This window comes from Bos taurus, chromosome 8, assembly GCF_002263795.3.
Source record: "Bos taurus isolate L1 Dominette 01449 registration number 42190680 breed Hereford chromosome 8, ARS-UCD2.0, whole genome shotgun sequence".
NCBI lineage: Eukaryota > Metazoa > Chordata > Mammalia > Artiodactyla > Bovidae > Bos > Bos taurus.
The window spans coordinates 10307610-10335381 of NC_037335.1; the positions used below are offsets into that span (position 1 = coordinate 10307610).

The 27772-nt window shown below is 46.9% G+C and overlaps 2 protein-coding genes across 2 annotated transcripts in view; both read left to right on the forward strand.

Moving 5' to 3' along the window:
- The window catches only part of FBXO16 (F-box protein 16), a 74378-nt gene extending 65801 nt beyond the window's left edge, over nt 1-8577 (forward strand). Inside the window, exon 8 of the mRNA XM_059889279.1 lies at nt 3492-8577. Coding sequence (XP_059745262.1) covers nt 3492-3536 — 45 coding nt within the window. The 3' untranslated portion in view covers nt 3537-8577. The remainder of the gene's footprint in view (nt 1-3491) is intronic.
- A 1280-nt stretch (nt 8578-9857) lies between these two features.
- The window catches only part of ZNF395 (zinc finger protein 395), a 66569-nt gene continuing 48654 nt past the window's right edge, over nt 9858-27772 (forward strand). Inside the window, exons 1-2 of the mRNA XM_059889012.1 lie at nt 9858-9898; nt 11528-11569. The gene's annotated coding sequence lies outside the window, so the exon portion shown is untranslated. The remainder of the gene's footprint in view (nt 9899-11527; nt 11570-27772) is intronic.

Here is a 27772-nt window from a genome sequence, read left to right on the forward strand (position 1 = left end):
GGCTCCTCTGTCCATGAAACTCTCCAGGCAAGAATACTGAAGTGGGTTGCCATGCCTTTCTCCAGGGAATCTTCTCGACCCAGGGATTGAACCCGAATCTCTTAGATCTCCTATACTGGCAGGCAGATTCTTTACCACTAGTGACACCGGGGAAGCCCTCTAACCACCTGACAGATAGGGAATTCCCAACATTCAAGTTTTGACTTGTGACATTTGAGTTGCCAGGATACCTAAGAGTTAGAAGAGCAAGACTAGGGCTTGGGAGGGAAATCTGGGCTGGAGATTAAGGCTGGGGAGTTACATGCACAAAGGTGATGATTGAAATGGTAAGTTCTCCAAGGGAATCAGAAAAGAGGAACTGGGGAACTAACCTTTAGGAACGTGCACAGATGCAGTAGGGAAGGAGAAGGGGAGCCTGCAAAGCACCTAAAGGAATGCATTAGAGAGGGAGGGGAACCCAATGATGCGGCATCACAGAAACCAAAGGAAAGGGGGTTTCATAAGGAAAAGAGACATCAGCCACATGAGTACTGCAAAGAAGTTAAAGGAGATGGCTGACCAAGGAAAGGAACCCTAGTTCTGACAACTAGCCACAATGAACACATTCTCTGTTCTTTCTTGTATGCATTGGACAAACATGGTGGGGAGGGGTAGTTAGGATGGTGAGGATGGGGGCGGGGAGTGGTTAGGGCATAGTCTTGAGGATGTAAAGGGTACTGCCAAGGCCAACATCCTGGGTATATAACCTGTGTGCATGTTGTGCGTGCATGTTGTCATGCCCGACTGTTTGTGACCCCATGGACTGTAGCAGACAGGCTCCTCTGTCCATGGGATTTCCCAGGCAAGAATTCTGGAGTGGGGTGCCATTTCCTACTCCAGGGGATCTTCCCGACCCAAGGATCAAACCCACATTTTCTGCATCTCCTGTATTAAAAGGCAGATTCTTTACCACTGAGCCACCTGGGAAGCCCTTTAGAAGAGTCAAAGGCTTGGTTTAATGCTGTTGAAATTCTTTTTTTTTTTTTAATTTCATTTATTTTTAATTGAAGGATAATTGCTTTACCGTATTGGTTTGGTTTCTGCCAAACCTGGAGGAGGGCATGGCAACCCCCTCCAGTATTCTTGCCTGGAAAATCCAATGGACAGAGGGGCCTGGTGGGCTACAGTTCATGGGGTCGAAAGGGGTTGGACACGAGTGAGCAACTAAGGCTGCCAAACATCAACATGAATCAGCCATAGGTTTACCTATGTCTTCTCCCTCGTGAACTTCCCTCCCATCTGAAATTCTTTCTAAGCATGAGGTCCCTCATAAATGAAAGTGAAAGTGAAAATGAAGTCGCTTAGTCTTGTCCGACTCTTTGCGACCCCATGGACACCAGGCTCCTCTGTCCCTGGGATTTTCCAGGCAAGAGTACTGGAGTGGGTTGCCATTTCCTTCTCCAGGGAACTTCCCAACCCAGGGATGGAACCCGGGTTTCCCACGTTGTAGACAGATGCTTTACCGTCTGAGCCACCAGGAACCCTGCAAATTTATGTAGCTGCTTCTGAGTGACCTCCAAGTGCAAACTGTTCTTTCCTTTGGGAATATTTGTAAGTAGCAGGCATAGTGAACTGTGGTGTTGGAGAAGACTCTTGAGAGTCCCTTGGACTGCAAGGAGATCCAGCCAGTCCATTCTGAAGGAGATCAGCCCTGGGATTTCTTTGGAAGGAATGATGCTAAAGCTGAAACTCCAGTACTTTGGCCACCTCATGCGAAGAGTTGACTCATTGGAAAAGACTCTGATGCTGGGAGGGATTGGGGGCAGGAGGAGAAGGGGACGACAGAGGATGAGATGGCGGGATGGCATCACTGACTCCATGGACGTGAGTCTGGGTGAACTCCGGGAGTTGGTGATGGACAGGGAGGCCTGGCGTGCTGTGATTCATGGGGTCGCAAAGAGTCGGACACGACTGAGCGACTGATCTGATCTAATCTGATCTGAGCAGGCATAAAGCGGTACCTTGTCCCAGGAGCAAGGCACAGGTGAAATTTCACTTAGCCTTGGACACCTGTGTTGTCAGAGGGTAGTGTATGGTGGAAGGAGATTACCGAAGCTGGGGAGGGAGGATGGATTTACAGACCGGGCCAAAGTGAATTCAAGGCCCTTGGGGAGGTAGAATTAGCCTTGGACAGACAGCGGGACAGGAGCAAAGTCGATGAAAAGACAGCTAAGGCCGCGAAGGTGAGGGGACTGGCTGAGGACAAGCCAAGTGCCCACTGAAATTCTTGTCTGGAGTCTAGGACTTAGTGGACCTTAACGATCGATCTGGTTGGTAGAGTCCGCAGGACTAGACCCGAGTCCCATCCGCCGGCCGAGCACGACTCGGGAACCAAGAGGCCTCGCAGGCCGCGGGGAAGGCAGCGCGTCCGGGCTGCGGGGCTGCCTGGCCTCGCGTTCCCTCCCCGCGTCTCCTCTGCTCTCCCCGCCCGCGGGCCGCGCGCCTGGGGCGGCGCAGGGAGGCCTCCGTGGGGCCGGGCACGTCCGCGCCGCCGCCCCCGCCGCCCCGCGCGCCTGGAGGCTGAGCTGGCGGGGAGGGGCCTCGCGCTGCCTCTGGGCCCGGGCGCTTCCGCCGGCCGTGGCCGGGGCTTGGGCGCCGGGCCTGGGGCGAGGCGGAGCGGGAACGTCGGGCCGCCCAGGGTCTTGGCAGCTGTGGCCCCGCGCGGTCTGGGGGCGTCCTGGGTGCAAACGAGTCGGGACGCGCCGGGCAGGACCGCCGGGCGGCGCTGATGGCGGGGCAGGAACGCGCGGAAGCCCGCCTTCCTCGCTGCGCCTCACCCTTTCGAATCTTCTTTCCAGCCTCCCTGAGCTCCTCTGAAGGGCCCTGCGGAGGCTTCCACACTTTTAAAAGGGGGAAATTAACCAGGAGGAAATTAACCTGATTCAAAGAATTGGGAAGGAACCCAAGGTGATTTGAGGTCGGCTTCAACCTCCGCCTGCCACCACATAATCAAAGTAAAATGTACTTACTGTATAAACTGGGCCCAGTACAGAAGTGTAACTAATCAGACCAAAAAGAAAGAGGGAAAAAGAAAAAGTACCCATCATTCCACTAACCGCAAGCAAACAGTTGACATTTGGGGATATTTCTTCACATGAGATTATGTATTTTTTTCTTTTTACATAATAGATAATTCTCTGTAAATTATTTGGGGTATCTTGATTTTTGTGTTTAATAGCTTGAAAATATTTCCCATATCCATGAACACGTCGTTTCTATGGTTCTGTGCTAACATTGTCCAGCTGTAGCAAAATGTAACCGTATTTTTTAAAGATTCAAAGCATAAAAATATTTTTAAAGTTCCTGATTCTTAATATTAAATTGTTCTCCACAAGGACTGTGCTAATTTATATTTCCAGTCGCACTGAATGAATGGCCAGATTTACTACACCCATGCATACTGATCAGAGAAAGACTGCGAGGTCTTGAATAGGTAACCCGGTCTCTCCTAGGCACCAAACCTCTGCTCCACGTGCCTCCTTTCATTAAAAACGTGAAGAAAATTTCAGAGCCTTTTGGACTCAGACATTCAGACTACTTGGGGACTTTGGCCAGTTCTTGATTCTCAGTTTCCCGACCATTTTCTGTTCCCCTGAAGTTTTGAAAGGATACCACCCAATGGGTTATCTTAAAGATGAAAGAGGAATCAGCCGGAATTCTCTCTTTCAGACCACTGCTCATCTCCTCCCTCCAGGTAAGCTTCCTTCACAGTATATCAAAATACTCAGGATGCAGCCTGCTAATAGATGCAGAGGCTCTCCTGGGATCAGGCCTCAAAATACAGGTGTTAAGTAATTATTCCTATTAAGAATTCGGGGTGGTGGGTGGGAGGGGGGAATTCCCTGGCCATCCAGTGGTTAGGACTTGGAACTTTCACTGCCAAGGGCCTGGGTTCCAGCCAGACTACTGGGGACTTTGTTCATTTCCTGGTGGGGGAACTAAGATCTCACAAGCCCTGTGGCAAAGGTAGGGAGGTGGGGGGAAGAAAAGAAATCTCTGCTTCCTAAGTACAGGTAGAAGGATGAATGGCTAAAGAAGATACCAGATATACATAATTCAGTCTTTAGGGCATTATGCTAGGTGGGATAAACCAGACAGAGAAAGACAAATACCGTAAGATATCGTGGAATCTAAAAAAACTGGTAAAAATGGAATGGTGTTTACCAGGGTCTGGGGGGTGGCAGATTAGGGGAGGTATTGTTTAAGGGTGTGTGTGTGTGTGTGTGTGTGTGTGTGTGTGTGTGTGCACTCAGTCATGTCTTGATTCTTTGGAACCTCACAGACTGTAGCCCACCAGGCTCGTCTGTCCATGGGATCTCCCAGGAAAGAATACTGGAGCGTGGTGCCATTTTCTACTCCAGGGGATCTTCCCCACCCAGGGATTGAACCCACATCTCTTGAGTCTCTTGCATCTCCTGCATTGTGAGGCGGATTCTTTACCATTGGGCCACCGTAATGATACATACATGCTTGCAACTATAGATGAATAAGTCCTGGAGATCTAGGGCTCAGTACAGGGATTATGGACAACTATATTGTTTTATAAACAAACTTGTCAAGAAACTAGATCTTAATTCTTCCCATCACAAAAATTCAGTAGTTTATGATGTGATCAAAGTGCTAGCTAATGCTCCAATGGTAATCACATTGTAAATGTATCAGTTCAACTTACACAATGTTATATGTCAAATACATTTCAGTTTTTTTAAAAGTCCCATATAGGGACTTCCTTGGTGGTTGAGTGGTTAAGAGTCTGCCTTCCAATGTGGGAGATGTAGGTTCAATCCCTGGTCTGGGAACTAAGATCCCACATGCCCCGGGGTGACTAAGCCTGTGCACAGTGACAGCTCCAGCGCCCCACGGAAGAGACTGCATCGTGCCACAAGGAAAGATCCCGCATGCCACAACTAGGACCAGACATAGCCAAAAATAAAATAAATACATACATAATTTTTTAATAAGTCCCATATTGCTGGAACCTTAGAGAATAAACCTTATAGAATAAAATAGAAAACAAACAACATTGTGCATACAAGTGATTTCACTCTAACCTCATCCCACAAATATTAACATTTAAATGGATAAGAGCTATAATAAAGGTGAATTCAAAATGCCAAGAGGAAAAAAAAAAAATCCCTTCTTCTCCAAAACTGGAGTGCCTCTCCATGCAGGACTTGCTTGGCAAGTCACAATACTAGATTCCCCAAATCTGAGTGGCTGAAGGGACTCTGAGTGACTTTCTGGAGCTTCATAATACGGCTCAGTGGTAAAGAATCTGCCTGCCAATGCAAGAGATGAGGGTTTGATCCCTGGGTTGGGAAGATCCCCTGGAGAAGGAAATGGCAACCCACTCCAGTATTCTTGCCTGGGAAATCCTACGGACAGAGTAACCTGGTCGGCTGCAGTCCTTGAGGGTCACAAAGAGTCAACAGGACTTAAGGATTTAGCAACAATGAATAATAGAATAAGTAATACTAGTCACTCTATTGAGCAGGAGCTTGCATGCTCTGAGAGGTAGATCATAATCACCTTTTGAGGAAGTTTTATTATGCATGGCCCTCATTTTACAGTTGAGAACACTGAAGTCAGAGTGGTTTGTCTGATTCCTTGACACTCTGTAACAGATAGAATCTGTCGCTCTCTCCTTTACCCCTTTGCACCACCAGAGAGTGTGAGTATGAACAAGATCTGCACTTTCCCTGAAATTCTAAACCCTTGTGTAAAAGGTCTTCCCAATCATAGCACAGCGCTGATGGAATCGAAAAGCAGCAGCAACCCACTTTGCATGTTTACTTCTATCTGGGTGCGCATGTGTCATCGTGTGTTTTTCCCGTGTCCTATTCATTAAGCTGGCCTGTATTTCCAGCCCCATAATTTCAGCTCACTCCTGCTGCTGCTGGTGGAGCCTCCTGTTCTGGCCTTATCTCTGATGTTCAGTTCAATTCAGTCGCTCAGTGGTGTCTGATTCTTTGCAACCCCATGGACTGCTGCATGCCAGGCTTCCCTGTCCATCACCAACTCCCAGAGCCTGCTCAAACTAACATCTTTGACGTTAGTTATATACATATATTTGCCTTGCATCGCCCATCTGGGCCCCTGGCCTTGTGATGTTTTTAAAAACTGCTTTCACTATTCTTTCTGGAGTGATGTGTTGTTTACTTCTTTGCAGTTTCGTTAAGACAACGAACGCTTCTCTTAGCATCACTAAATCACAAAATGACTGAATTATCAAGCCAGAAGAGACCTTTGCCAATGTCTGCTGCTGCTACTGCTAAGTCGCTTCAGTCATGTCCGACTCTGTGTGACCCCAGAGATGACAGCCCACCAGGCTCCCCCGTCCCTGGGATTCTCCAGGCAAGGACACTGGAGTGGGTTGCCATTTCCTTCTCCAATGCATGAAAGTGAAAAGTGAAAGTGAAGTCGTTCAGTCATGTCCGACTCTCAGTGACCCCATGGACTGCAGCCTACCAGGCTCCTCCATCCATGGGATTTTCCAGGCAAGAGTACAGGAGTGGGATGCCATTGCCTTCTCCTTGCCAGTGTCTACTCATCATTTTTTAAAATCATTTATTTTTTTATGGTTGTGCTGGCTCTTGTTGCTTCTCAAGCTTTTCTCTAGTTGTGAGGCACAGGCAGTGGCTTCTCTTGTTGCAGAGCATGGGCTCTGCTCTACGGTGGGTGGGCTTCAGTAATTGCGGCTCCCAGGCCCTAGAGCGCAGGCTCAACAGTTGTGGCTCATTGGTTTAGTTGCTGTGCGATACATGTGGGATCTTCCCTGATCAGGAATTGAACCCGTGCCTCCTGCATTGGCAGGCAGATTCTTTACCACTGAGCCACCAGGGAAGCCCCTCTACTCATCATTTTAAAGAAGCGGTGTTCTGGTCACTCTGCTACTTGAGTCACTGAGGCTAGGCAAAGGCCAGGACACGGGTGGCCAGTGCTCTTTCCTGCAGCCTCTGGAGACTGGTTGCTTCCTTGACTCCAAGCTCTGGAGATGAGCACGGGTAATCCACCAGTGCCCTGAGATGAGCAGAAACTTCTGTCTCCTGGCTTTTCAGGATGATTGCATAGCTAATCCTGAATTCTTGAGCAATGTGAATTTTGCTTGTACTAATTCTGCAGAATATCCTAATAAACTGTCTCTCTCTCTCTTTTTTTTTTTGGCCAGGCTGCCCAGCTTATAGGATCTTAGTTCCCCAGCCAGGAATTGAAACCCAGGCCTTCAGCAGTGAAAGCACAGAGTCCTAACCAGTGGACTGCCAGGGAGTTCCCATAAAGGGCCTGCACTGGCTCAGCATCTGACCCTCAGTAGTATGACAGGGAGAAGAGCAGGGACAAAGGAGGACCTTTCAAAAATTCTACTATTTCATGCAGAAGGAACAGAGCCTCCCTCTTCCTGGCCCAAGTCTTAAAGCTTCCTGAGAGCTGGCAAGAGGTTTATTTTATTTCTTCTTTCAAATGATTTAAAATTTATTTTACAACCTTATCACAGGACTTCCCTAGTGATCCAGTGGTAAAGAATCTGCCTGCCAATGCAGGGGACATGGGTTTGATCCCTGGCCCAGGAAGATTGCACATGCTGCAGAGCAGCTAAGCCTGTGCACCACAGCGACTGTGTCCGTGTGCCACAGCTGCTGAAGCCCGTGCTCCCAACAGGAGAGTAGCCCTTGCTCACCGCAGCTAGATAGAGACCGCTCAAAGCAATGAAAACCCAGTGTAGCCCAAAAAATTAAATAAAAACAGAACAAAACAAAAACTATTTTGCATTTGTACTATATGGAATACTATGTACCGGAGAAGGCAATGGCACCCCACTCCAGTACTCTTGCCTGGAGAATCCCATGGACAGAGGAGCCTGGTAGGCTGCAGTCCATGGTGTGTCTAGGAGTCAGACACGACTGAGTGACTTCACTTTCACCTTTCACTTTCATGCATTGGAGAAGGAAATGGCAACCCACTCCAGTGTCCTTGCCTGGAGAATCCCAGGGACGGGGGAGCCTGGTGGGCTGCTGTCTATGGGGTGGCACAGAGTTGGACACGACTGAAGGGACTTAGCAGCAGCAGCATACTATGTACCATTAAGAAAAAAACCGAACAAACCCTATCACAAACAACACAGGAACATCTTTACAGTTTATTGTCAGGATTTTTTTGGTTTTTATTTTTAATTTTAAAAACACTGTGTTATATTTTTATGTAACATATATTGCTTCAGTTCTGCAATTTGCTTTCCTCCCTTTTTGTAAAGTGTTACACACACACACACACACACACACACAGATGCAAATACCAAAAGTGTACAGTGTAATGAATTTTCCTGAACTGAACACACCCAGTTACTTGTTTGCAGATCAAGAAACAACATTTCCATCACCCCAAAAGCCCCCCTGCATAGACTTTTTGTTATTTTTTTCTTCCCTCTTTTCATAAATTTGCCTGATGTAAAATGGGATTTTTTTTAACTGTTTATTTTTAATTGGAGGATAACTGCTTTACAATATTGTGTTGGTTTCTGCCATACATCAACATGAATCAGCCATAGGTACGTATATGTCTCCTTCTTCTTGAACCTCCCTGCCCCCCCGCCCTGCCGCCCAGTCCCACCCATCCCACCCTTCTTGGCTGTCACAGAGCACTGGGTTGGAGCTCCTGGCATCATACAGAAGATTCCCACTGGGTATCTATTTTACACATGGTAATGCATAGGTTTCAGTGCTACTGTCTCAATTTGTCTCACCCTCTCCTTCCCTCAAAATGGGATTTTTATTTGACTTGAAGATGGCACACTCTGCAGCTTCCTAGCATCCAACATATGTACAACAGAAGAAATATTTCCCTTTTCATCGGAAAAAACCCTGATGCTGGGAAAGACTGAGGGCAGGAGGAGAAGGGGACGACTGAGGACGAGATGGTTGGATGGTATCAACGACTCAGCAGACATGAGTTTGAGCAAGCTCTGGGAGATGGTGAAGGACAGGTGAGCCTGGTATGCTGCAGTTCATGGGGTCACAAAGAGTTGGACACAACTAAGCAACTGAACAACAGCAGTCTTCTAAGGCCAACTGAAAGTCAAGTTCATTAAAAAACTCTGGTTGCTCAGGAGAAAGATTGAGTGTAGATCCGTACATATTTAAAGCTAGAAGGAATTTTGGAAAGAGAAACTTATGGTCAAGGCATTGGAGCTCTCAGACAGATCTAGAACTGGAGCCCTGGCCTTCCAACAAACCACCATTATTCCTCGTATTGTTAATGTCATGTAAATAGCCATGACCTAGGGAGAGACAGCAGGAAGGGCAACTTCAGGAAGATTTCCTGTAAATGGTTGAGTGACAAGGGCTTCCCAGATGGCACAGTGGTAAAGAATCTGCATGCCAGTGCAGGAGATGCAAGAGATGTTGGTTCAATCCTTGGGTTGGGAAAATCCCCTGGAGAAGGAAATGTCAACCCACTCTAGTATTCTTGCCTTGGACATCCCATGGACAGAGGAGCCTGGTGAGCTACAGTCCATGGGGTTGCAAAGAGTTGCACACAACTGAGGGACTGAGCACAGGCACATAGCTGAATAATAATGCTGTGGCAAACCTTGAACAAGGATTTAGGTGGGGACTTCTTTGGTGGTCCAGTGGTTAAGGATTCATTTGCCAATGCAGGGAACACAGATTCAATCCCTGGTCCAGGAGGATCCCACATGCCATGGAGCAACCAAGCTGGTATGCCACAACTGCTGAGTCTGCATGCCCTAGAGTCTGTGCTTCAAAGCAAGAGAAGCCATCACAATGAAAAGCCTCGACACCCCAACTAGAGGGTAGCCCACACTAGAGAAAGCCACCCCCCGCGACCCTGCAGCAACACAGACCCGGTATGGCTAAAATTTAAAAAAAAAATTGTTTGAACCTAACTGCTTGATAAATAGATCCATTAGGTTTTTTTGTTTTTATAATTGCTTTACATAATTTTGTTGTTTTCTGTCAAACCTCAACATGAATCAGCCATAGATATACATATATCTCCTCCCTTTTGAACTCCCCTCCTGTCTCCTTCCTCATCCCACCCCTCTTGGTTGATACAGAGCCCCTGTTTGAGTTTCCCAAGCCATACAGCAAATTCCCGTTGGCTATCTATTTTACATATGGTAATGTAAGTTTCCATGTTACTCTTTCCATACATCTCACCCTCTCCTCCCCCTCCCCATGTCCATAAGTCTATTTGCTATGTCTGTTTTTTAATTGCTGCCCTGTAAATAAATTCTTCAGAATTCCATATATGTGCATTGGAATACGATATTTATCGTTCTCTTTCTGACTCACTTCAGTCTGTATAATAGGTTCTAGGTTCATCCACTCATTAGAACTAACTCAAATGCATTCCTTTATATGGCTGGGTAATATCCCATTGTGTATATGTACCACAACTTCTTTATCCATTCATCTGTCGATGGGCATCTAGGTTGCTTCCATGTTCTAGCTATTGTAAATACTGCTGCAATGAACAATGGGATACATGTGTCTTTTGGGATCCACTAGGGTTTTGTTTTTTTTTTTTTTAATGCCTAAGGTGAGGAAAGATCGGGCTCTTTAAGTTACTTCAGTATCTTTAGTCCTATGTGTCAACAGATGTTCAGCTGGTACACCAGAGTCTAGGATGTTTTCTACACAGACAAGGAAATTAAGTCTCAGACAGTAACTTGAGTTACTTTAAATAACCGAGTTAAGTCATCCAGATGAGGCTGACCCAGGTTTTATCTGGCCTGAAGCTTATATGACTGTTGGAGCCCTCTGTACATACAATAATGCACAATTAGGTCAAGGGCTAAATTGGGTGGAAGGCTTGCCAAGCCTATTCAAAGAGGAGTTCTGATCTTAAAAATAAGACTAGAAAAGGTAAGAATAGATAAGCATTTTGTTGTTGCTTAGTCACTCAGTCATGTCTGACTCTTTTGCAACCCCATGGACTGTAGCCTGCCAGGCTCCTCTGTGCTTGGGATTCTCCAGGCAAGAATCCTGGAGTGGGTAGCATTCCTTGCTCCAGGGGATCTTCCTGAACCAGGGACTGAATCCGAGTCTCCTGCACTGCAGGCGGATTCTTTACCTCTGAACCACTGGGGAAGCCTGGAAAGATAAAAATAGAAAACGGGATGAGAAAGCACTCCTAGAAATGTGAGTCTAGCTGGGTCATCTGCACACTTGACCTCTCTAAGCAGGAAACTGAGAGTGGGAACACAGCTCCTGCGCCTTCTCAGGGGACTGGAAAGGGCTTCGGCATCAAAGTTGAGTTTGACTTCTAGCTCCACCACTTCCTAGTTCTGTGATCTGGGTAACTCACTTACCACTCACCATCTCTGGTGTTACGGCAGCAGTAAAACTCACAGCCCACAAGACTGTGAGGGTTACACACAGGGATGTCTTAGATATCAACAGATCAAAGTGTCTGCTCGACAGCAGGCATGCAACTCTCTGAATCTCCCTCTCTTTCCTCTGTTCCCACACAGATATCATGTACATTTGGAGACGAAACAAATATAGACGAACTGGTGAGTGGAGTTTCCTTCTTGTGTGGGTATAAATAAATGTGCATATATGGCAAGCAACTGTCTACGAAAGATGCAAATCAGACCAAGTTGGCAGATATCTGGTTGGTGTCTCGTCTTGGTGCAGCACCTAGCTCGGTGTCTATTTTCAGGGGTTCCCAATTATCCGCAGACCAAGGTCGAAACTCCTTATCCTTGTATTTGAAATTTCCTGAAATCTCAGCTTATCCTTTTGGGACTTCCCTGCAGGTCCAGTGGTTGCTGCTACTGCTAAGTCACTTCAGTCGTGTCCGACTCTGTGCGACCCCATAGATGGCAGCCCACTAGGCTCCCCCGTCCCTGGGATTCTCCAGGCAAGAACACTGGAGCGGGTTGCCATTTCCTTCTCCAATGCATGAAAGTGAAAAGTGAAAGTGAAGTCGCTCAGTGGTATCCGACCCTCAGCGACCCCGTGGACTGCAGCCTTCCAGGCTCCTCCGTCCATGGGATTTTCCAGGCAAGAGTACTGGAGTGGGGTGCCATTGCCTTCTCCGGGTCCAGTGGTTAGAACTCTGCTTTCACTGCTGAGGGCCGATGTTCAATACCTGGTTGGGAAACTAAGATCCTGCAAGCAGTGTGTCCAAAAGAAAAAAAAAAGATTCAACTTAACCTTCTGACACCCCCCTTGCTCCCCGGGACCCAACCCAAACCAGTCTTCTAACCAGACTGGTTTCTTCACTGTCTTTAAATACCACCAGGGCCTCAGGGAAAGCCAGGAATTGTCTCTTTTCTTCACAGTCCTGGATCCTATCCATCTTTTAAGACTGGTGCCCTCTCCTGCAGGGAGCATTTTCCGACTGATCCCAGGCCCTGGGAATTGCAGCCCTCCCATTTGAACCATGCAGTCAGGAATTAACCATGCACTACCTTATTTTGTTTTATAGCTTTTAGGGAGTTTGTTTTTCCTTCCAATTGCGTTGTAAGTTCAGTGCAGTGTCATGGAAATAACATCAGACTGAAAGCAGAGACTTGGCTTCTGTTTCTAACTTTCTGTGTAATCCCAGGGCAAATTAACTCAGAAGTCAGGGTACTGGATAGGGACACTCTTAACCCCTTTTCTTAAAAATTAGGACCCTCTCCTCAAGCCCCCAACTCAGTGATACGCAAGTTATAATTTCATTAAAAAAAAAAAAATCCAAGCATTTGTTGATGACTTGGGATGAGAAAATGAGACCAAAACACAGAGCTTGCTCTCAAGAAATTTGCAAGGGAGGATTAGATGCACATACTCACTTGTGGAATTAACTGAATGAAGGGTCAGGAGCTAAAAGGTCAGAAACTAGTGGAATATTTGACATTCTATCTAGCAGTGGCCTTTGTCTCCCCACTGCACTGAATCCCAGCTTTCCCCCTACTCAAGGACCCCACCTTGGGCACTCCTCCAAAGCTGAGCCTGGCCCAATAAATTAATCCGGCTGCAATACCCAGAGGGGAAGCACCAGGAGAGGATAAGGCATTAAGAAACCCGGCACAATGACTAGCCCAGAGTAATTTCTTTGATGGCTTTATTATATGCAAAGCGCCAGTTCTACCTCTTTCTATATTAACTTGGCTCATCCTCACTTTATCTTCCATCTACAGATGAGGGGCTAGAGGCAGACAGAAGTCACATGGCTTGCCCAAGACACCTAGAAGAAGGAAGGGCTCGGCCTGGAATTGAGGCTGTCTGCCTCCAAGTCTTCTCTTCGAACCTCTGGCCCAAACTGTCTCTCGATAAAGGTTTTCTATTCTGCCAGCTCTGATCTATTTCCTCAGCTACCCTGAGACAGACAGGAGGTAGAGGACAGATACATTTTCCCCGGGGAGAGGAAGATCTAAAGGGTATTAACTGATAACCGAGGCTGGAACTACCAGTTCAGGGTAGTCAATCTGACCCTGAATAGCAGGCAAGGATCAGGGCAGACAGAAAGGCCCTGGCCACCCGGAGGTCTGGTCTTGGCTCCGGCTCTAGGAAATCTTTTCACCTTTTGAACCTCAGGTTTTCCCCCACCTTCAGAGTAAGAGAAAGGGAAAGGAGGTGGGCTGGGTGAGCTAGCTAGCGGATCCCTCTCATGTTCGGGTTACGGAGCGGTGATGAATGGAGAAGTGTGCGAAGACTGTACAATCAGGTCTGTGTGTGCAGGAGGGCGTCTCCGCTGGTGGAGGCAGGAAGGCGGTGTGTCGGTGCAGGCTTGTGAGTACGCAGGGCTGCAGACGGGGCAGGAAACTTGAGAGGCTCTGCCGAGTGGGGACTTGGGGGCGAGGAGTCGGGGGCGAGCCCAGCGGCCGGGCTGCGCCGGGAGGCTGAGCGAGGAGGAGCAGCCACAGTGGCAAAGTCACTGGGAGGCCTAGCGCAGCGATCTCCGGGCTCGGGGCCAAAGCGGGGCCCCAGCCGGGCCCGAGGAGGCGCGGGCGCGGGCCGCGGCCCAGGCGGGTTGGAGGGAGTGAGAGAGGCGAGGCCGGGTCCGCCCTCCCCCCCGCCCCCGCCCTCGGCGCCCAGGCCCGCGCAGGCTCCGCCCACAACACTAGTCACGTGTGCGCCACGCACCCTCCCTTAGCCTGGGCTGGGGGCGCGCGGGCGGGCTGGCAGGCCGCGGGGTCCCCAGGGAGGAGGCTCCGGGGGCGGACTGGGGACTGGGCCCGCCGCCCGGGCCCGGCTAGGGCCGGCGGACGCCTCGAGGGGAAGGGCCGATGGCCTGGGGCGGGGCCTGTCGCTAAGGGCGGGGCCTGTTGCTGAGGCTGGCGCAGGAAACGGGGCGAGGGGGCCGGTCCTACCGGCTGCCAGTCGGAGACTTGTTTACTCCTGGCGGGGGAGCTTTAACCCGAAGGGCGGGAGGGCAGCCGGGAAAACGCGGAGCTGGATCTACGAGCCGCCGGAGCGGGCGTGGGGCGGAGGAGGGGCGGACGGCGGGATTGTCTGCGGCGAAGGTGCCAAGGCTGCAGCGTTCCTGGAAGGGTCTAGCCAAAGATGCCCAGCACAGCTTTGTTTTTGTTGTTGGTTTGGGGAGGGTGTGTTTTTCTAATTTCCTAACCTATACAGTTCTCCTCCTCTCCCCACCGCCCCCTCTACACACACACACACACACACACACACACACACACTCACATACACACTCACTCACTCGCCGGCAGTCCTTTCGGCCCTGAAATTCCTTAAACCTAGACTGGGCTCCCCTCCCCGGAGGAGAGGCTGTGCGGACGTGCTCCTAGGGATCGCTGCCTTAAGAGGTGGATGCCTGCGTGCGTTTTGTCCCGGAGCGGGTCTCTTGCCACTTCTCAGTCCAGGAAATGATTCAGTTGCAGGATCGTCATGTATTTTGTGGGTCTGCTTGGGGCCTCAGTTACACAAATAAGTTAATTTCGGCTTATAGTCCAGGCATTGCAGCCTCTTGAACTTCATTTTTGCAATTTGTACGGTAGGTGAAAAAAGCCTTTGGTAAAATGTGCTCTATAAATGTATCCATATAAAATTAAGAGGACCGAGGACACCGTTTCAATGCCTTCCTCAACTAAGTCAGTTTTCCATTATCTGAAAGATCACCTGGTACCATACAGAGACACTGTAACATATCATTTAATATTGTAACTAGTAACTACCATGTAACCATTTTATACTTGAGGAACTGAGGCTCAGAAAGAAGTGGCAAGTCAAAAATCACCCAACTGATAAACGGGCAGAGGAACATGAGTCCTTTGACTCCCAAATGCTATCTTCCCCTCCCTCCCTCCCTCCCTCCCGTTTCTGTAGTGGAGACGTGTAACGTCTCTCTCCAGCATTTATTCCTCTGGGGACGTCAGTCCTCTATTGCTTGTGGTTTGATTTAGCCTCGAAAGCCTAGTAAACCATCCCTCTGGCAGCAGTAGTCCAAAGTGGGGCATTTTAACTAAGCAGAATCAATTAGAAGCTCTCCCTGGAACGAATATGTGAATACTGAGTTTTGTTTTCTGCTGGTGTTGCTGAATGGGGATGTCATAGTTGGTAGCTGCCAGCAACAGGATTCCCAAGTGTATGAAGGAAGCTGTTTTTATTGGGGGTGGGGGGCTATTTTGAGATAGGAAAGAAGGGGACTCCTAAGAAGAGGCAAGCAGAAAGGAGAGACTTAGAGTACACACCCTGACAATTTTGTTTAAACTTAAGGTCTGGCTGTGCCTGTGGCCAGTCCAAACTCCTGGATTTCCCAGTTCAGTGAGCCAACAAATTCTCTCTCTCTCTTTTTTTCTTTTTTTGCTTAAGTTAGCATGAATTGAGTTCCTGTCACTTGCCTCCAAAGAGAAGCTTGACTAATAAGTTTGGCACATTATTATTTCTTTATCCTTCAGAAAATAATGGAAGTTGGGTGCTGGCCACAACTATCACTTCTTCAGCGTTCTAGTTCCCATGAGTCATACCAAATGTGAGTCCCATGGATATGGGTAAACAAAAGAAAATAGAATTCTTCCTCAATATTATTGTATGGTGAACAGGACACCAGCCAACAAACCTGAATTCAGAGTTGGGTAGATAACATTTAACCCTGGGCTAGTGTGACAGTCTGACAGTCTGAATCATGGAGAGGATAAGATTGAGGGTTTTTTTTTTTTTTTTAAATATCTATATATTTATTTGGCTGCACCAGGCCTTAGTTGTGGCACTTGGGGTCATCAGTCTTCCTTGCAGCATGCCATTCTTTTTTCAATCGTGGGTTCCATGTGGGGTATCTTTTAGTTGTGGCATTCGAACTCTTAGCTGCGACATGTGGGATCTAGTTCCTTGATCAGGTATCAAACCTGGGCTCCCTGCATTGGGAGCACATAGTCTTAGCCACTGGACCACCAGGGAAGTCCCAAGATTGAGATTTTTGAGATGAGATTATTAGAAGGATTTTAGTGAAATGGTAAAGAAAATTAGTGGGTCCAATAACAAGTACTGTATTAGTGGGTTCAAGCTGAAGTGTTGGAAGGGTAGTGGTCAGTTTTTGAGGAGCAACATAAAAGCTGGTCAGTGGTCCAAGGACAGCAGGGAAGAATCCTCCTTCCCATCCTTTGTCAGCTGCTCTAAGGATCTGGGGATAAAACTGTGGAGGCCCTAGAGAGCCTGGAACTGATCTGATACTAATACTGCTGTCATGAGCTGAAGAAAAGAGAAACATTAAAATTTAAATGTATACAGTACCAATCCCTTGCCACTCCCTAATTTCAAGGGAGAGGATTCTTGGCTGGCTCAGTCAGCTGCCAGATCTCTGACCAAGTTAAGAGACCAAACTCAGGAAGCCTCTTTCTTCACTTGAGGAAGGAGAAGAAAGAGGAGAAGGGGGTAATAAGGAGACAAGAGAACAAGGGGAGGACAGTGGAAGACAGAAGGAGGAGAAATTGGAGGACAGAAGCTTGAAAAGAGGATTTTGGAAAGTTTCATTGTGTATGATGAGATGAAATTCCTCCTTGGCTTCCTCCTAAAGAAAATATCAGCAAAGACTTGCATTATTTTTAAGGCTTTTTTGAACTGAATTGGTTTTTCTCCTGGCTGTGTCACCCAGGTTTCATAAGACTGTCCTCTGCATTTCATCACCTCTCTGGCTCACTGAGAGTAATATCACATCTCACCTCCTGCACCTTTCCCAGTAGCAAATCAGAGTGACAGTGAGAACTATTATTTATCAAGTGGTGGGTTAGCATGTTGGCCATGAGGTCAGCAGATGCTAAAGTACATTATAGTAATGATTTCCCAGTCATTTTTGGCTCTTAGTACTCATGTCAAAGAAGCTTAGCAGATTATCAGCTAGTGAATTTCCAAACTTCTTTTTGGGTGATTGGTTTGGATCAGGAGATCAGCCATGAAGGAAGAAGAGAAATATCAGAGGGATGGACTAGCTGGTTCAGAATCCAGTGGTTAAGAATCCAGGGGACATCGTTTCGATCCCTGCTCTGGAAAGGTTCCACGTGTGGTGAAGCAACTAAGCTCGAGCATCACAACTGTTGAGCCTGTGCTCTAGGGCCCATGCACCACGATTACTGAGACCGCATGCTACAGCTACTGAAACCTGCGCATCCCGGAGTCCGTGCTGCACAAGAGAGGCTACTGCAATGAGAAGTCAGCACAGCACGACTAGAGAGTAGCCCCAGTTCGCCACAGCTACAGAAAAGTCCACACACAGCAACAAAGACCCAGGGCAGCCCAAAATTTAATTAATTAATTAGTTAAAAAAATAAAACAAAAACCCTAGGATGGTCTGGGAGTGGATAGAAGTCTGGTTCCTATATATGGCAGATCTTCACTCCCACATTTGGATGCTAAATGGCTGAAAACCTAGGTACTAGCCATTTCTCTTGTATTCGGGAATAATTTCAGGCTTGTCAGGGGTGATCTGAGAGGCAATCAATTACACTGTCAGATGGAGAAGGTTGAGATTTGGTGGTTCAACAATTCATAAATGAGAAGATTGTGAATGGCCATGTTGAAAACAAGTATTGGCAAACTGGAGTGCTCCCAGGTGGATAATGCAAAAGGGTAATTGAACAGGATTTTGTTAACTCACAGGATTTCTACTCTAATATATTAGGATTATTAAGGCAGGATGTGGCCTAAACCTAGATGAATTGTAGGTTAAGAGAATCCCTATGGTGATTATATGCATATATTATCAAGGTAAGATTATGGGTTTCACAGGCAAGTATTGGCTTGACTTCAGAAAACCAAAGATCGGGAAGGTTCACTCCTTTCATCTAAATTAGTTTAGGCAGGTCTATGGAAAGAGGTCTATGATGAGAATTGGACCATAAAGAAGGCTGATGCTTTCAATTTATGGTGTTGGAGAAGACTCTTGAGAGGCCCTTGGACAGCAAGGAGCTCAAACCAGTCAATCCTAAAGGAAATCAATCCTGAAAGGACTGATGCTGAAGCTGAAGGTCCAATACTTGGGCCACCCGATGCAAACAACTGACTCATTGGAAGAGCCCTTGATGCTGGGAAAGATTGATGGCAGGAGGAGAAAGAGACCTCAGAAGATGAGATGGTTGGATGGCATCACCAACTCAATGGACATGAATTTGAGCAAACTCCTGGAGATAGTAGAGGACAGGGGAGCCTGGCATGCTGCAGTCCAGGGGGTTGGAAAGAGTCAGACACAACTGAGTGACGACAACAACAACATGGAAAGAGTAGAAACTTTCTGTCCATAAATGATTTCAACTTGAAAAAATTAAATTTGGAGGAGAATCTAAGTTTCAGATCTTGCAATCTATGCTGAAAACAAGCGGGAATTCAATAGTGTCTGTCAATCTCCTTTAGCCTCTAAAGATTTAGAAATTGGTCTTATGAAGTTGAACATCCCATCAGGTCATGATAGAGGCCAACCTGTGAAGGATGTACAAAACTGTGCTGACTGCAAATACAGTAAGATGTTTGGTACAAATAGGGAACAGGGTCTGCTGTTTAATTCGGAAGAGCCAGAAATTGCCATCCAATGACTGGGAGCCTTTAAATTGCTTTTTAAAACTGGCTTTTATAGTTGGGGTTTTTGTCTAACTGGTATACGGATATATGGACTAAAACAAACAAAAATCTTCTTTTTTTCATTTTTGTTTGTTAAGAAGTCATTCAGTTCATCACCCCCAGTCCTGGGCAATGGTTAGTTAGCACATCAGTGGTGTGACCTTGTGCAGGTTGTTAGCCTGACCCACTGCTCTGTGGTGCTGGCATCCCACGGCATGTATGTTGGGTTCAGATCTTCCTGTGCCCTTTGCGTGTCACTTGTCCAAAACTGTGGTATTCCCAGATGATCATTCCGCTTTGGAGGAGGTAGCCAGGCTCTGAGTCATTCTCTCTCTCTCTCTTTTTTTAATATTTATTTTAATTAATTTATTTAGCTGAGCTCAGTCTTAGTGGCAGCATTCAAACTCTCAGTCTCGGCATGTGGGATCTGGGTTCCTGACCGGGGATCAAACCTGGGTCCATTGGGAGTTCAGATTTCCCTGAACCACCAGGGAAATCCCTGAGCCATTCTTAACCATCTGGGTAATCTGGGTTGCGGCAGACACACCTGTCTTGGGCAGGAGTTTGGTCTCACAGAAGAATAAGGAAGAGGGGCAGAATACTTATGTGGGGCTAGTGAAGAGAATGGTTGGTATTTGAGGAGATGAAAGTTAACAGCTTAACAAAATGAAACTCTGGTGAACTCTCCAGAGAAAAGGCCACTAACCCCTTCTCTGGAGAAGGCAATGGCACCCCACTCCAGTACTCTTGCTTGGAAAATCCCATGGACGGAGGAGCCTGGTAGGCTGCAGTCCATGGGGTCACGAAGAGTCGGACACGACTGAATGACTTCACTTTCACTTTTCACTTTCATGCTTTGGAGAAGGAAATGGCAACCCACTCCAATGTTCCTGCCTGGAGAATCCCAGGGACGGGGGAGCCTGGTGGGCTGCCGTCTATGGGATCGCACAGAGTTGGACACGACTGAAGTGACTTAGCAGCAGCAGCAGCAGCAACCCCTTCTCTGGGAGGCTGGGGAGGGGATGGAGTACTACTGCCATGGGAAGGAAAATAAAAGTAGAAGGCTTGGGACTTCCCTGGTGGTCCAGTGGTTAAGACTCCAGGCATCCGCTGCAGGGGACACAGGTTGGGTCTCTGGTCAGGGACCTTGCCGCCTGGCACAGAAAAAACTAACAAACAAAAGGCTTCAGAGCAACATGGGGCAAAAAAGTAACAACTGTTTTTTTTTGTTTGTTTTTTGTTTTAATTTTAACCGCATCTGGCAGCTTGTGGACTCTTAGTTCTGCAACCAGGGATCGAACCCATGCCCCCTGCTGTGGAAGCTCAGAGTCCTGGACTGGGGAATTTCCGAAAAGTAATTATCATTGATTGGAACCTAAGAAACTAAAATAAGGAGTGGCCTGGGTGTGCATTCACAGTACACAATTTTTTGGCACTTCTTGGCTTCTTACTGCTTGTTGGGCCTTTGCTTGATCTCTCTTTTCTCCCAATCTGTTTTTCTAGTCATGTTTGTTATCAAGGGCGTGAGATAACTTCACCCCTAACCCCCACTGGGGTGGGACCCAGTCCTCTTTCTCCCTTTCAGAGTCTAAGTTTTCCTGTCCTTTCCCACTTGATTTAATGTTGCTCCTCTCTTAAACAGCTCTGTGTTGTCTCATGGAGTGAGAAAGCTGGCTGCTTCTGCCCACTTTAAGGACTTTTATGAGAAGACTCTCTTTTTTTTACAAAGGTTACACTGTGAAAGCCAAATGGAGAAGGGCTCCCAGTGAGACTGAGAGTAGTTCCAACAGTATTAATGTTGGTTGAGTTGACTGAACTGCTTTTTTCACCACGTGGTATTTTCCTGTACTTGGTCTGTTTCAGAGTGAGAGCCATGCCTAGATAATCTTAAGCCTATGCAGAATTTTTTTGCTTGGCCTCTCATTCCTCTGGTCTCAGTTACTTAGCATCTCCCCTGGGGCACAGTGGAGAATGAAGCCAGACTTGGTCCACCCCCAAATCGGTACTGTTCTGGATTTTATCTTCCTGCCCTCAACAGTGAGATAAACAGACTTTTAATCCTCATTTTTTATGTACTCACTAGAAAGCAGACAGGGTTGTTCCAGAGTGGATTTCCTGTGTCATAGAAATCACAGAAGCATAAAAGGGAAAACCAGATGTGCACAGAGAGCCTGCCTGGGCTTACACATTCTTTCATACCCAGAGTCACAGGGCTTTCTGGTCTGTGTTCCCAAAGCCAGCTCATTTCTTCCCTGCTTTGAATATGTACTCCTGCTCATATTCTTAGTTTCAGAGCTGGGAAGAGATAAGCAGGGATCTGGGTGTTTATGGACTGGGGTGTGTCTGTGGGTAGCTTCACACATGCGGGGGCTTGTTTGCTCAAAAATATGGCTGTGCAGGGGTTTCCCAGGTGGCTCAGTGGTAAAGAACACATCTGTCAATGTGGGAGACGCAAGAGACATGATTTGATCCCTGGGTTGGGAAGACCCCTGGAGAAGGAAATGACAACCCACTCCAGTATTCTGGTCTGGAGAATCCCATGGACAGAGGAGCCTGGTGGGCTACAGTCCATGGGGTCACAAAGAGTTGGACACGGCTCAGCTACTTAACAACAACGTGGCTATGTAGCTCTAAGCAACTACTCAGGTGTATCCTTAAACTTTGAACAGCCTACTTGCAACCTATCAATCCTTTCTGTTCAATGAAATACAAAGCCCAGCTTCTCCAGGAAAGTCTTACAAATTGGGTAGATTAGAAAGAAGATGTCAATTGCCACAGGCCTCCCTACAAGTGACTTTCTCTTTAGAGTTCCTAAGTCTTATACATTTTAACCTTAAAAGCTTAAAATAGGAGTTTTTGTCACTAGGAAACATTGTGACATTTTCTCAACCAAAAGAAAAGGATCAAGTCTGCTACAGTCACAAAATCGGCAGTATTACTCTTTTCATTTGAAACTCATAGCTAGTTTGAGGTTGAGGTATGGAAGCCCAGTTTCAAACTGTGTAGCATAGAGGTAACAGAGGTCCCTGGTCTAAGTGGGTGAGAAGCAGGGTGGCAGAGCAGTTGAGCAGCTGGTATCCTGATGGTATATAGCTGGTATTCCCAAGAGACTCAGTTCAGGTCAGTCACTCAGTCGTGTCCGACTCTTTGCAACCCCATGGACTGCAGCACACCAGGCCTCCCTGTCCATCACCAACTCCTGGAGTTGACTCAAACTTAAGTCCATTGAGTCAGTGATGCCATCCAGCCATCTCATCTCTGTTGTCCCCTTCTCCTCTTGTCCTCAATCTTTCCCAGCATCAGGGTCTTTTCAAATGAGTCAGATTAAAGTAGTGAATACCTGTCCTTGATTCATGATTCTTTGTTTCTTTTTTTAAACAAATCATTTATTTATTTGTCTTATTTTTGGTTGTGCTGGCTCTTCGTTGCTGCACTTGGACTTTCTCTAGTTGTGGTGAGCAGGGGCTACTCTCTAGTTGCTGAGCATGGGCTTCTCATTGTGGTGAGTGCTCTTGTTGCAAAGCACAGGCTCTAGGGTGCACAGCTTCAGTAGTTCTGGCACAGGGTCTCATTAGCTGTGGCTCTCAGGCCCTGGAGCATGCAGACTTCAGTGATTGCAGCATGCAGGCTCAGCAGCTGCAGCTTGAGAGCTTTAGAGCACAGGCTCAGTAGTTGTGACTCATGGGCTTAACTGCTCCTCAGTATGTGGAATCTTCTCGGATGTGGCTTAACTGCTCCTCAGTATGTGGAATCTTCTCGGATGTGGATTAACTGCTCCTCAGTATGTGGAATCTGCTCGGATCACGGATCAAACCTATGTCCCCTGCACTGGCAGACGGATTCTTTACCACTGTGCCACCAGGGAGGTCCTGTGATTATCTCCTGAATGCCTACAATATGATGGACACTGTTCTAGAAGCTGGGGACACATAAACAAAACGACAGTCTCTACTATCCTTGAACTTACAGTCGATGAATGGAGACAGCCTGTCAGGTGGTGATAAGTGCTAAGGAGGAAAATAAAGCTAGGCCAAGGGATGGTTGGGTGGTGCTACTTTAGATAGGTGAGGGAGGGAATGTCTTTCCCATTAGAATGCTTTTGAGTAGGGACCTGAGTCAAGTGACAGAGCTGCTCATGTGGATACCTGGAGGAAGATCTGTCCAGCCCAAAGGAATAGCTTTGAAAAGGCTGATTTGGAAGTGGGTCTCATGAAGGGCAAGGGGGCTAGTGTGGCTGGCATTGGGAGAGCCAGGGAAGAGTGGTAGGTTTTGGGGCCAAAGTGTTGACTGGAGACCTTGTAGTGAGGGAAGTGGGAAGCAGTTGAAGGTTCTGAGCAGAATAGTAATATGATTGGACTTAGGTTTTCAAAGGATCACTTTGGCTGCTGTGGTGTTGAGTAGAGTGTAGAGAGGCAACCAAAAAAGCAAGGAGAGGACTTCCCTGGTGGTCCAGTGGTTGGGGATCTGCCTGCCAGTGTGGATAGGAGTCTATTTTGGAAATCCAACTCAGGGAGATGGTGGTCCAGCTAGGGAAAGAGGGCTGGAAATGGGGAAATGTAATTGATTCTGGATATATTTCAGCGATTTTCTGGTGCGTTTGATGTGGAGTATAAGAAAATAAAAGGAGTTAAGGATTAAAGAAAGGACTCCAAGGTTTTGCTTTTCTCTTTGTTTCCTGAGCAACTACAAGGATGGAATTGCCACTTACTGGAATGAGGAGAAGCCAATTGGGAGGGAAATTAGAAGTCTGACTTTGGACATGGACCTTTGAGATACTATTTGACATCCAAGTGGAGGTGTCAAGTAGATCACTGGTGTTCACGAAGCCAGGTTAAGTATCAAATGGGCTCTGGTGGAACCCCAAAACTGAGTTCATTCTATAGGCTGCATCCTGTTCCAAATATTAATAAATGGTTAGAAAGTCTTCACCAGTCCTGACATCTTCTGGGCATCTGAGGCATGCTTCCAACTAGGAATTGCCTGGACTATGGATGGAAAAGCTCTAGTCACTCCCCAAAGTTCAACAAGCAACTCATTATTCACCAGTGTTTATCAGGTGCCCACCTCATGCCAGGTACTCTGCCAAATGCTGGGTGTTGCATGGAGACAAGACACACTCCTTGTCTGCATAGAATGTTCGGTACTTTAAAAAAATATATTTTAATTTATTTGGCTGTGCTGGGTCTTAGTTACGGTACATGGAACCTTCAATCTTTGTTGCAGCATGCGAACCCTTAGTCATGGCATGTGGGATCTAGTTCCCTGACCAGGGATCAACCTTAGGCTCCCTGCATTGGGAACATGGAGTCTTAGCCACTGCCAGAGAAGTCCCTAGAATGTTCAGACTTATGGGAGATTAGGACAAGGGAATGGAGATTTCGGAATGATGCAGTGTTGAGGGTAAGGTGGGGTGAGTAGAGGTGCCACTGAACTTAAAGGAAAGGCAGGTAATCCAGCCTTGGGGAGGCCAGAGAAAGTGCTATCTAAGCTGACTCCTGAAGAATGGGCAGGAATAGTAAGATAAAGAGATGAGAGAGATGGACGGAGAGTATTCGAGGTGGAGAAAACAGCTTGGGTCAAGCAAGGAGAAAGTCTCTTCTGGCAAAGGACAGAAGTTCAGTTTAGTGTGTATAGAGTGCAGAGTGAAGGGGGTGGAGGCAGAGAGAGGCAAGTAGTGGCTGGAGAACTAATTAAGAGCCCTACCAGGAAGGATCTTAATGAGCAACGCTGGGACTTTATTATAAAAGCTACAGGAAGCCTTTGAGGAGTCTGGAGCAGAGGAAAGAGGCTGGTGTAAAAGCATGGACTGGAGGGAGGCAAGCCTGGAAACAGTCATCAGGTGATGGGAGACAGTGGCAATTTCAGATTCACCCTGAAAATCTCCTATGAATGTGTACATATAATATGAGAAATAAGAGACAAGTCCTAAGTCTGCTTTGCTGAACCTCAGTTTAATGAGTGGTAAAGAATCCATTTGTCAATGCAGGAGACTTGGGTTTGATCCCTGGGTCAGAAAGATCCCCTGGAGGAGGAAATGGCAACCCACTCCAGTATTCTTGACTGGGAAATCCCATGGACAGAGGAGCCTGGTGGGCTTACAGTTCATGGGGTCACAAAGAGTAGGACATGATTGAGCACAAGCACAGCTCTAACAGCTCTGAGAAGCTAATGACTTTGAAGGGGAGGAGGTACCAGATGACTACTTTTTTTTTTTTTTTAATGTTTGCTTGTTGTATTTGTTTAGTTTTGACTGCACTGGGTCTTTGTTGCTGTGAGTGGCTTTTCTCTAGTTGTGGTGAGTGAGACTACTCTCCAGTTGCGGTGCTTGGGCTTCTCATTGTGGTGGCTTCTGATGTAGAGTACAGGCCGTAGACCAGAGTTCAGTAGTTGTGGTGCTTGGGCTTAGTTGCCCCAAGGCATGTGGAAATGTCCCAGACCAGGTTCAAGGAATTAAACCATGTCCCCTGTATTGGCAGGTGGGTTCTGAACCACTGGAGCAGCAGGGAAGTCCCCAGGTGCCTACATTTTCATAGCGGGCCAAGCTGTGGGAGAAAGCAGGGTGAAGGGCAGTTCTCGGATGGGACAGCCTCCAGGGAGGGTAAGCTCTACTTTGGGGGTACTGCTGGTGGTTGGGGTTAGGGGAGGAAGCCAAGATTGGAAACCAACCAGTATAATCTTTCTGAGCACATCCTGCTTTGTGTCTGGTGTGCTATGGGGTGTGTTCAGGACAGGGCCAGGAGACCGAGTGCTGGCTATGTGTTTGGGAACGGATGTTTGTGAGGGAAAGTTCAGAGTCTGTATTAATGTGCAAAACTCTGGAATGCATACTGACAAGTACATACCTGCAGTCAAAGGGGATATTCATTCAATATATGCAGTAAGAGAGCGCATGCCTTTGGACGGCCTGTCTCAAACAGAACAAGCTCTGGGTTCGGTGCAAATTTAGAGACCGGTGGCTCACACTGCACACAGCAGGCACTGACATAGCTGTCAAATGAATGATTGTTTCCGTTTTATTAAAATTCAATCATTTTCAGAAATATATAGGTTGGGTTACAAGTTTGAACTGGATGTTTTAAGAAAAATAAACTCATAGCCAGGCACCGAAATCCCTTTACAAAGGGTAGCAGTTTAAAAAGACTGGAATAGAATTTACCTGGAGTGCTATCTGGTGTCAAAAGTGTTTACTATTTTCATTTCATTCAACAAACATTGGCAGAACACCTCAGCCAGGGAGCACCTGGTGTTGCTGGACTCAGTTTCCTCACTACCTTGGTCTGGGTGCTGCAATTAAAGCTTAATTATATGCTATCTTGTATTGTTCCTTAATTATTGCCAGTGCATTCATTTACTTCCAACTAGGCTGGCTGTCCCTTGGGGGCAGGGACTATTTTATAAATGTCAGGATCGGTGAGGGACTTGGCAGAGAGGTGAATCTGCAAAAGTCAGTAAGCACCTATGGTTTGAAGAGGAATGGAAACAGAACCGAAAGCTATTCATGAACTGTGTGTGTGTGCTAAGTTGCTTCATGTCCAACTCTGTGTGACCCTATGAACTGTAGCCCGCCAGGCTCCTCTATCCAAGGGATTCTCCAGGCAAGAATACTGGAGTGGGTTGCCCTGCCCTCCTTTAGGGGATCTTCCTGACCCAGGAATCGAACCTGAGTCTCCTACATTAGTAGGCGGGTTCTTTACCACAGGGCCACCTGGGAAGTGCATTCGTGAACTGTAGTAATACATAATACATCATAAGATACCTTACTAATAAGGGTGCACACATTGGTTGTTCATGAAGTAGACTATTCCTTTAATAATAAAAAGTAAAATTCAAATCTGCATTTTCCCATTAAGGGGACGTTTTGCATACTCATATCATTGCTTCGATCCCCCAAATGCTTTGCTTTCTGTTCCTCTTTTGAACGCAAAAGAAGAATGTTTCCTTGAGGATAAGAAGGAAAAGGGGGAACCAGTCTTTGGTGAATTGTTTGATGGCCGAATTAGCCTATAGCAGGATTTTTCAACAGTGTCACTATTGACAATTCAGACCAGGTAATTTGTGGTGTGGGGCCATCCTGTGCCTTCCAGGACGTTTAGCAGTAGCATTGCCCTATACCTGTTTAGATGCTGGGAGCACCACTACCCCCAGTTGTGACGATCAAAAATACTTCCAGACAGTGCCAAAATGTCTCTTGGGGGCAAAAGTCACCCCTAGTTGAGCACTGATATCCTTTAGGGACTTTGGAGTTTTTTAAAGGAGATTTTTCTTATGTTAACAAATGGTGGACCATGAGGGAAGGGAAAGAATATTTAAATGTGTTTCTTTGGTGTGACCTAGGCACTGTACCCATGTTTTTTATTTCATCTTACAGATAAAGAAACTGAGGTTCAGATAGAGAAAAGACCCTGCTGAAAAGCATAAAACTAGTTCGACAGTAAAATCAGGATTGCAAACCAGGCTTGTCTGACTGCAAAGCCTGCAGTCCTTTCCTGCACACTCCCCACCGTCTCACTGCAAGAAAAACAGTACACTTCAAATTGAAGGTGAACTGACTGCAAACTCAACAAGTCAGTCCAAAAATATTTAAAAACTTTTGGGGGGAGGGGATTGGTTTCTTCTATCCTTTAAATTTATTTGAATATGAATCTATATGCCCACGCATACAGGCACTAGGGCCCTTCACTACCGTTGTGGCTCTTGGTCTTATCTCTGAAAAACACAGA